The sequence below is a fragment of the Anolis carolinensis genome, chromosome 1, assembly GCF_035594765.1.
Source record: "Anolis carolinensis isolate JA03-04 chromosome 1, rAnoCar3.1.pri, whole genome shotgun sequence".
NCBI classification, from domain to species: domain Eukaryota; kingdom Metazoa; phylum Chordata; class Lepidosauria; order Squamata; family Dactyloidae; genus Anolis; species Anolis carolinensis.
The window spans coordinates 316,210,707-316,221,702 of record NC_085841.1 but is presented as its reverse complement, the minus strand read 5'-3'; the positions used below and the strand labels follow the sequence as shown (position 1 = coordinate 316,221,702).

Sequence of the window (10,996 nt, the reverse complement as noted above, 5' to 3'; positions counted from 1 at the left end):
TGGAACATCACCATACACAGGGCTGTAAAACAAACCTGGTTTACTCATGAATTTTAACTGGTTAACCAAATCCCCATGAGTGTCCACTGAAGTTTATCAATGGAGCCTGATTTCTAAATTATTTTGCATTATAGAACTACTCTTCATGATTCGCTAAAAAAAAAGTTTCAACCCCATTGCCTGAATTTTTTTTCTGACTATGTCCCTGGCCATACAGCCTGGAAAATGCACAAAAACCCAGTGATTCCGGCCATGAAAGCCTTCCTGACAGCACCTGACAATGGACAGTTGAAACCATGGGGTACAGGTTGTCAATAGGAATCATGGGAGAAGGGGACCTGCCTGTGTGCGGGCTGTGCTTTCTTTCTGAAAGATGCAATCCATGTATGTAGGGTATCCTAGGGAATTGGGAGGGGGAGCCTGGCTTCCATTAGCATTCCCCTATTATTGTGCTGCGGAGAGCCATTGGAAGTGTGTATGTGTGGGTGGGTGGGTGGGGTGCGGTGGTGAGGCATGGAAGAGCGCTCCCCGCATTGCTTCCCTCCCCGGTAGGTTCTCCCTGGAGGATGTAGCCAGGAAGGTGGCTGGGGCTTGCTGGGGAAGCGGGAAGGCAGCTCGGTTGGCTCTGGCACGGAGGGGGTTGACTGACAGTCTGCAGTGCAGTGGAGTTCGCTGGGCTCCCTATATGGCTGTGGATTAGCTGTGTGCTCAGACAGATTCGGGGGAAAGGAGCGGCGTGGCAGGCAGTGGAGGCAGCCCAGGCTGAGCCCAGGCAGGAGGCAGTGCAGGCACCTCCGTGGGAGCCATGGCTGAAGGGGGCGACGGAGGGGAAGACGAAATACAGTTCCTGCGAACTGTAAGTATCTGGGTTATTTTATTTTTTTCTGGGTCAGGAGCCTTCCTCCTCTTTCTTTGTCTCCTTGGTGTATTACACCCAAAGATAACTCATTCTCTTCCTTCCTTTTCTCTCCGTCTCTCTCTCCCTACTGGCTTTTGGTTGCCTAGGAATGAATGTATAGGAAGTGAAGATGCAGGCATTCTTTCTCTCTATATATCTCTCTCTTTGCCCGGAACAGGAGGATGCTTTTCAGAGCTGTTTCCCTTTAAATCCGCTTAATCGCTCCTCTCTCTGGGTACCGAAAAGGGAGCTGTGCGATCCCCGGTGAGCGCGTCTCCTTGCGCATCCTTGGCAACTTTGTGCCCGCCAGATCCCTGACCTCGGAAACTTCTTTGTGGGCAAGGAAAGGAAGCTGTGCAAAGGCAAGGAGGCAAGACATAGAGAGAAGCCATGGGGGTCATTCAGTTTTCTGTCATCATTACCCTTCCCAGCATCAGGGCAGATATGCGGACATTGGGGATGTGTTAGATGCTCAAATGGGCTTCTGGAGGAAACCAGTGCCTTTCCTAAATATGAGAGAGAGCTCGGAATACAGAGATTTTCCTTGGCAATCAGTGTGGGGGGGAAAATACAGTGCTATGTTTCTTTTGGGTTGCTGTGAGTTTTCCAGGCTCTATAGCCATGTTCCAGAACCATTCTCTCCTGACGTTTCGCCTGCATTTATGACAGGCATCCTTAGAGGTTGTGATGTCTTGGAAACTTGGCAAATGGGGTTTATATGTCTGTGGTATGTCCAGAGTGGGAAAAAGAACTCTTGTCTGCTGGAGGCAAGTGTGAATGTTACTATTGGCCACTTTGGACCTCATCACACAAGCCATCTATCCACTTTAAATCCAGTTGTTGCCTCCTGCAGAATTCTGGGCTTTGTAGTTTAGGGAGCGGCCTTTAAACTGCCCAACCAAAGAGATCCTGGGCTTCACTAAACTACAAACCCCAGAATTCTGCAGGAGGCAGTAACCAGATTTAAAGTGGATAGATGCTCTAGTGTGATAAAGTCCATTGATTAGCATTGAATGGCCTGGAGCCCCCAATGGCGCAGTGGATTAAACCCTTGTGCTGGCAGGACTGATGACTTGAAGGTTGGGTTGCTGACCTGAAGGTTGCTGGTTTCAATCCAACCAGAGGACAGCGCAAATGAGCTCCCACTATCATCTCCAGCTCCACGCGGGAACATAGGAAAAGCCTCCCACTTGCCTAGTTTCTAATATCTAAGGATGCCTGCCATAGATATGGGCAAAACGTCAGGAGAGAATGCTTCTGGAACATTGCCATACAGCCCGGAAAACTCACAGCAACCCAGTGATTCCGGCCACAGGAACAGATATGTTCGTTTTGATACCACCTTGCATGATAATCTGTCCCGATTTTGGACTGAGTCTGGTCCCCACTTATTAGCCCTCCTGGCGTGAGACGGAGAGATGTTTTTCTCATCTTTCTGCATGCAGTCTCAACATATTTTGCTTGCACTACCTTATTCACCATTTCTCACCCTTGCTGTGAAAAAACACATTGGGAACAAGCCTCTATGGGAATGCAACTTTGCTTCTTAGCAGTGCCTCCGAAATAGACAGACTTGCCATCTCAAATCAAGGTGCTTCATTATCACCTGAGGTTAAAGGAGAGTTTTTTGGGTTTTTTTGGGTGAGAGGGGTATAACGGGAAAAGGCAGCTCCTGAAAGATGCTAGTTGTGATTAAGTGTCATCGACATCAGCTTACTTCTGAAAACCTCATAATGGAGAATTAATTTCAGGAAAAAAAAACAAATGTTAATCCCATTATATTTTCCCCTTGTTTTATGTGATGGGGCAACTGCATATTTGTGTAGTGAAACACTTTAAAAATATATTGTGCAGTGGTGGACTTTTTTTTAGAAATAATGCTAACCTTGCATTTTCTAAAGTATGAGTTTATCATGACACTCTTCCAGTTGGCTGTCTGCGGTGTTTCATCTTCAATGTCCACTGAACAAAGTGAAAACCTTTATCCCATTCTCAAACAAAAAATGTGTCTTTTCTATGTTAATTTTTAAGATTGCAACCTGCATTTCTACCTCAGATAAAAACTCTTTTTCACCATTGAAACTCAAGTGTTCATTGCCCAATACACTATATGGTTTTTTAAAAAAAGAGGTATCTTTCTTCTTGACATCACTAAATAATGCATACCAAAGCACTGCTGTTTCTGATTTCACATAGTACTTTTTAGATTCCTTGTGGCTACATTATATAGAAGAATATGTGTGTATTCTGGTTTCCCCTGACATTAAGTCTAGTCGTGTCCAACTCTGGGGGTTGGTGCTCATCTCCATTTCTAAGCCAAAGAGCCGGCATTGCCAGTAGACACCTTATGTGGCTGACATGACTTCATGGAGCGCCGTTACCTTCCCCCCGAGCAGTACCTATTGATCTACTCACATTTGCATGTTTTCGAACTTCTAGGTTGGCAGAAGCTGGGGCTAACAGCAGGAGCTCATCCCGCTCCCTGGATTTGAATTGCCGACCTTTCAGTCAGCAAGTTCAGCATCTCAGCAGTTTAACCCGCTCTGCCACCGGGGCTCAGAGATTGGTATCAGCTATTAAACCCCTCCCTATAATCTACATAATGTCAAGTAGCCTGGTATTATTTATTAGGCTCTGGCATAGTACTTTGGTTGTGGCTATAAATACTCAAGATTAATTACACACTTTGGTTCATGAACAATATACTGCGGTACTTAAGCAATATGAAAGTACTTTCACATCTAAATTATTATGTCTCCTGCTAGAATAACTACTTACTCAAATCCTCAGTCAAACCCGCCTACACACATAGCCATTTGTACAAGGTTATTTCTTCTTATTTCAACTTTATTTCTTTCTCACATGAAATATAACTCCAGTCTTAGAATCCGTTATATATTCTAAATTTGACTGAAGCCAAGACTATACTTCTGTTATCAAGTTTTTCCTTCATCATATAACTCTTGGAGAAAATAACATGATTTCTCAAAGATTGTATCGCTCAGAAAGTACAAGAAATGTTCAATTTGATGTCCTGCTTTCCTGTGAGGAAGCCTACATTCTGGTGTACCAGCAAAATCCATATACATCCGTTCACAAAATAAAATCTGATTCTGTTCCCTTTCTGCGCAAATTCATTTGAGTGAATCATTTTAAGCCAGGTACTTTTTATTTCAGGCCCCTTCCAACACAACTGAATAAAATCCCACATTTTCTGCTTTGAAGTGGAATATATGGCAGTGTAAACTCAGATAACCCAGTTCAAAGCAGATATTGTGGGATTTTCTGCCTTGATATTCTGGGTCCAGTTTATCTTACTTTATTTTAACTGTTTTTATTTTTAATTGATTTATATGTTAATTGAGTTTTTATGATTTACTGTATTGTTTTGGTTAAGGTAACTGTTTGTATAACTGCTGGTTTTTTATTGTCTTTGTATTTTAATGTGTTTTAACCGATTTATTGTTTTGTATTTCGGGCTTCTGACCCAAGTAGCCACCCCGAGTCCCTGCCGGGAGATGGTGGTGGGGTAGAAAAATAAATTATTATTATTATTATTATTATTATTATTATTATTATTATTATTATTATCTGAGGCTACACTGCCATATATTCCAGTTCAAAACAGATAATGTGGGACTTTATTCAGCTGTGTGGAAGGGGCCATATATTAGGTAACCCACTAGAAATTTCAAGTGAGGGATAAATCACTGATCACATTCTGCCCACTACTATACTTTGACATTGCAAAGGATCTTGGTGCCAACCTTGGGTTTTGCTAGTTCTTTCACTGGCACTCTTTATTTGTACTGCTTGAAGAATAGTCAAACAAGATATTCCTTTGCTCTGCATATTCTTATTAGTAATCCCAAATGTATGAGGTTGTGACTAATAGGCCAGTCTCTTCATTATTATTTCAAACGTCTATGGCACTTCAATTTTCAATCATACTTTATATTGCTGTTTAAAGTATTCTAGGCACTTCACATCTGTTATCTAAGTAATCCTTACAAAAGTCTGCAACATAGATCAATAATCTTATTATCCTTTTTTTGTGGATGAGGCAGTGGACTTGAGAAGTAATGACTTGCTAAAACCACCTAGTGAGTTTATAGCAAAGCCGAGAATGAAATGGAAATGTTTTGGTTCACATATCACAATCCTACCCATGCCTACTCATTGAGTTTGATGGAGCTTACTCTAAGTACGTGTATAGGAATAGAATGCACATTGCTTATTGCTTTGGTTTTTTAACTGATATACTGTAGGACTTCTGGATAGTTTCCAGAATTAACTGCATAAACTGTGATTTAGACTGATGCCCCTTCCACACAGCTGAACAAAATCCCACATTATCTGTTTTGAATTGGAATATATGGCAGTGTGGACTCAGATAACCCAGTTCAAAGTAGATATTGTGGGATTTTCTGCCTTAATATTCTGGGTTATATCACTGTGTGGAAGGGCCCTATGTCATATAATTGCTCTATCAAGTTTGCGGTGTCCCTCCCTGGTGGCGCAGTGGACTGAACCTCTGACCTTCTGAACTTGCTGACTGAAAGGTCAGCAGTTCGAATCCAGGGAGCACAGCGAGCTCTTGCTGTTAGCCCCAGCTTCTGCCAACCTGGCAGTTTGAAAACATGCAAATGTGAGTAGATCAATAGGTCAGGAAGGTAACAGCGCTCCATGCAGTCATGCCAGCCACATGACCTTGGAGGTGTCTATGGACAAACCCAGCTCTTCGGCTTAGAAATGTAGATGAGCAGCAATCCCCTGAATTGGACACAATTAGACTTAACGTCAGGGGAAAACCTTTACCTACCTTTATCAAGTTGGAATCCTCAGAATCTCAGCAATACACCAAACTATTAATTTTATTTCTTTTCAGAGTTGCACAACAGATAGAACACCCAGTGTACCCATCATTTTTCACACTGTATTTAATTAATTTATTTGATTTCTATTCCCATTTTCTTTCAAAATGGGACCCAAAGCAACTGGCTGAACATACTGGGCTATGGCTAGAATATGAGATCACACAAGAAGCTGCCTTGCATTATGTCTAACCCAGTATTCTCAACTCTGTTCAGAAGGCTTTTAGGAAGGCTTCTTTTCTATCCCTACCTAGAGTTACCCTTGTGGCCTTCTGTCCAAATGCAAATGATTTATTGCATATAAGACCATTTGGTGGAGGGAAAATATATACTGTAGTTCTTTTCAAAGTGCAACCAATCTGGGTTTTTGTAATGAGGAAATATTTTAAAGATAAACATTCTTATTGAGATGAAGATGAAAATGCTACTTCATGCAGTTCACAAAACCTGGGGAAGTAATAGCCACAGTGTGGTAGTGAACTACAGGAGATCCTTTTATTAGATGGAAGGCTGATTTCCTACAAATCCAAGTTGTAAATAAAGAAAAATATAGCTCTGAATTTGCTTAAGGTACACCTGACTTGCTGGGGATGAAAAAGAGAGGAGATATATTGTCATTTTGTCCTACTGTACTTGTGATCTTCCCTGCAGCATCTTATCGGTTACTGAATGAGGAAAGAATGCACTTTTGGAATACCAATAACTATCATAGGAAACAATCATGACATCGTTTGAGACTGTAAAATGTGGCTCCTGTAGTCTAGCCTGCTCAGAAAAGGCTGCATAAGCAAAACAAACAAACAAACAAAAAACAGGCAGGAACTGTATAAAGCTTGTCTGAAAATCCTATACAAATCCAAACAGTAATTAACATGTTTGATGTTCACATCCCTACTGAAAGGTATATGAGAAACAAAAACTGTCCAGATAGATCTTCAGAATCTTGCATTAGTTGAAATGAAATAGATGTTTACTGATCTCTCCAGGGAGAAGAGTAGAAGGTAACCAAAATCAGAGCTACTGATCAGAAATGCAACTGAAAAGCTTTTCTTTCTAAGAAGGAGCAGGTCAATAAAGAATTGGTGAATCACATTCTCACCAGCTCAAACATAGCTCCACATATGAAAAATCATGTTTAAGTTTAAACCGTTCTGTGCAACCTGAACTTAGGCACATCTTTCTTAAGAAAGAAAGCACATCTGCATATTTCTGGCCCCTTTCACACAGCTGTATAAAATCCACAATGCACTGGATTATATGGCAGTGTGGTGTCAGATAACCCAGTTCAAAGCAGATATTGTGGATTATCTGCCTTGATATTCTGGGTTATATGGCTGTGTGTACTAACCTGGTCTGACATGCACATTTTCCCAAATCATATAAAGTTGAGTATGTTCAAGGAGGGTGGAATATGAGTAACTCAGCAGAAGAATACTGTGTTTAAATACAACTGCCAAAAGTACAGACGTTCCCTTTCTTCTCAATTTGCATTTGTTCACCAAACTTAGGGCCCTTCCACACATCCCTATATCCCAGAATATCAAACCAGGAAATTCCACAATATCTGCTTTGAACTGGAATATATGGCAGTGTGGACTCAGATAATCCAGTTCAAAGCAGATAGTGTGGGATTTCCGGCCTAATATTCTGGGATATAGGACTGTGTGGGAGGGCCCTTAGGGGGACTAGATACTTCCTGACAGATTAGTAAGAAACTAACTGTCAGTAAGTGTCAATAATAAGTGTCAATAATAGGCTTGATTCATGAAGCATAACCTCCAGCTGTCCCAATCCCCCTTTGTACCACTTCTTCACCTGTTTTTAAAATGTCCCACTTTCTTACTTATCTTCCCACTTCTCTTTTTGTTTAATGATTGTTGTTGGGTTTTTTTGTTTTTGTTTTTTTGCTGCAGACAGATTTGGAAGTTATTTTACACTCAAATCAGATGGGGAAGGAGAGGAGAGGATAGAATCATGCTCCTCCCGGTAGACTAACGACCCCATCAGATGGGGGTGAATTCGATAGCATACTCCACTTCACCTTCCCTTTCAGCACGGAGCCTGCCAGCTCCCATTCTATGACACAGCTACTTCCAGTGGGGCTCTGTGCTTAAAGGGAAGGGGCTCATGAGGCTTTCCGTATTGCGCCAGGAACAATGGGGGAGAAGCTGGGAAGTCAACGCTCCCCCCGTGGGATAGGGACTCAAGTGAATTGAGTGATGTGGGGCATGGGGCAATGGATTCCCCACACCCCCCAATGGGCACCACTGGAATCACCACAATGTGTGGAAATTCTGATGACCTCTGTGATGAGCTTGTAAGGCAAAAGAAAGCTATATATTCTACCTTGTTTATTCTTCCTCATCAATAACTTTGGCCATCTTAACCACACTCTGATATTACTTGGGCTCATGTGAAATCACAGAATTGCAAATCATAGAAAGGAGAAATTATAGAATTGATAACACAAGGGTCATCCATTCCAACCCTTTGCCATCCAGAAATACCTAAAGCTTTACCAACAGAATGTATGATGAAATCAATTGTAGCTACCAAGTATGGTACTGAGGAATGCCACATTTAACTTTTGAACATCTTAATTCCTTTCTTGAAACTAAAATTGGGGTAAACAACAATTTTATACCTTACTATTCCAGAAATCATTCTGCATTATAGGAAGGTTGCATACTACATAATGTCTTGAAGGTCTAAATCAGTGATTCCCAAAGTCGGCACTACCGCCCCCCAGTGGGCACTGGAGCGATCCAGGGGGGTGGTGATGGCACCTATTAGGAGATGGGGCGGGGCCAGAGGAGGGGCGGAGCCTCTTCCCAAGTGCCGGAGACAGGGCTGAGCACCTTAGGCACCTGTTAGGACACACAGGAGGCGGAGCTAGAGGAGTGGGCGTGGCTTCTTCCCAAGAGCCCGAGACAGGGCTGAGAATCTATACCTCTCCTGAGGCGCTTGTTGGGACACAGAGGGCAGAGCTAGGGAAGGGGGTGGGGCCTCCTTCCAAGAGCCCAAGACAGGGCTAAGCCTCTATACCTCTCCTGAGAGACCTTTTAGGACTAAAGGGTGGGGGTAGGGGTGGCGGCGTGGCCTCTTCCCAAGAGCACAAGACAGGGCTGAGCCTCTGTATACCTCCCCTGAGGGGCTTGTTAGAACACAGAGGTTGGGTATAGAGGTTCAGCCCCATCAGGCACTTGGGAAGAGGTCCTGCCCGCTCCTCTAGTCCCACCTCCTGTGTTCTGGCAGGCGCCGCAAGACAGGGATAGAAGCTCAGCCCTGCCTCAGAGCTCGTAACTCCTCCCATCCCAGTCCATCCATTTGTGTCCCCACCCACCTCCCCTAGCAGCTCTGCATCTTGGACTAGGGGAGAAGCTCATTTTTTCTGGAAAGGGGGCAGCTAGTCAAATACATTTGGGAACCACTGGTCTAAATTCTTGAAGAAGAAACTTCGAAACAATATTCTGCAGCACAGGGCAAAACTAGTGCAATGAAAAGGGAATTTCCATGTCCATTTTCCTGTATCTCAGTCCTATTATGTGGAAGGATACAAGTCTGTAGCAGAATGAGTACTTACACAAAACAGTTTCCTGTTTAGTGTCAGAATGGTGGATCGGAATTGGTAACCATGGTAAGCGGCTGAACAGTTTCCTCAATAGAGCTTTCCACTGTATGGGGAGTATTGGGTTGAATGTTGGAAAATGACAAGAGTGGAAAAGGGCAGTGAGCACATCCACAGTCTCTCTTGATCATGTGAGTGACAGAATACTTGAGAAAGGTGTTATTGCACTTGAACAGTTTCCACACTGAGGTGTCAACAACTTCCTGGAGTGAGTCAGGAATCAAAAGTTCAGGTTGCCAAATAGTCAAGACTTGAAAACAATCAGAATGTTGGACAGCAGAACAAGCAGGAGTCTGAACAAACCAGAAGTTGGGATGATGTGCAAGACTAGAAACATACAAATAGAAACACACTATTAATGCTCAAACATGGTTTGTTGTTCAAACAAGGAGTATTTGGGACTGAAATAACCCCATTCTTATTCCTGCTAATATGGGCCCAATAATAAGACTGGGTGAATGGAGTCAATCTAGACTATTTTTACACTGCATTATAAAAGTCATCCTATTATGCAGTAGTCAGAACTTCCTGACAGAAATGTCTCTTTGCAACAAAGGGCAAAACAAATCTTCAATAGGAAATGTCAGTCTTTAGAAAATCCTATTATGATTCCCTCCCCCCCTTCCATTCAGTTCAAGATTAGGAAAACAATCAATGTATGATATATAGAAAATCTGTAATTTAACACTGCAAGAAATGAGGCTGCCCACCCTATATTCTCACCTCTTTCAATGTTACTGTGAAATGTTGGTGGGTTTTTAAAAAACTGGAGTTTAGTATGTTACCTGAATCCAGATAAACTGTGATTAATGTTCATATTAATACCCTGTTTCCCTGAAAATAAGACATCCCCGAAAAATAAGACCTAGCAGAAGTTTTGCTGAATTGCTAAATATAAGGCCTCCCCCGAAAGTAAGACCTAGCAAAGTTTTTGTTTGGAAGCATGCCCACTGAACAGAACACCAGAGCTTGCAGGATTGGTAAATGTACATACCAGTTGTACATGGAAATAATGGTAGTAACAAGAAATTCTTGATAGGATTCAGTTTGTCTGGTTATGCTGGTTTGTGATGACAACTACTGTACAGTATATAATAAATGTTCATTTTTTTGTTCAACAATAAATGTGAATTCTTCTTCATGGAAAAATAAGACATCCCCTGAAAATAAGACCTAGCACATCTTTGGGAGCAAAAAATAATATAAGACACTGTCTTATTTTCGGGGAAACACGGTAGCTAATGAAAGCCATCCAGCTGGTTTCCTTTCAGTAAGAATTGTTAAGCCAAAATATATGGGTTCTCTCCAAGTTGGCTGTGGGGACCTTGAAATGAGCATCTTTTTGGTTGCAAGGTCAGACATACCTGCCCTCAAATACCGGAAGAGACAACTCAACTGTCTTAGACTTTGTCTTTCATCTCACATTAGCCCCAGGAGATGTGGACTCATTCAGAATACATGTCTAGGCTGTTTGACAGCTAATGGCTGCAAACAAAGCAATCCACTAACTATCATCTCAAGAATGCCTGTTGTGTAGCAACCACTTTGCTGGTTGTGTCTGCTTTTTCAGTACCATGTAATCTAGCCTCTGTAATT

General features: G+C 42.3%; 1 protein-coding gene across 2 annotated transcripts in view; it reads left to right on the top strand.

Moving 5' to 3' along the window:
- Positions 1 to 499: 499 nt before the first annotated feature.
- The window catches only part of ryr3 (ryanodine receptor 3), a 342,095-nt gene continuing 331,598 nt past the window's right edge, over positions 500 to 10,996 (top strand). For both annotated transcript variants that reach the window (XR_010001819.1, XM_062967304.1), the window contains exon 1: positions 500 to 856. Coding sequence is in view for 1 of the 2 variants with exons in the window: in XM_062967304.1 (XP_062823374.1) it covers positions 806 to 856 (51 nt within the window). In the remaining variant the exon portion in view is untranslated. The remainder of the gene's footprint in view (positions 857 to 10,996) is intronic.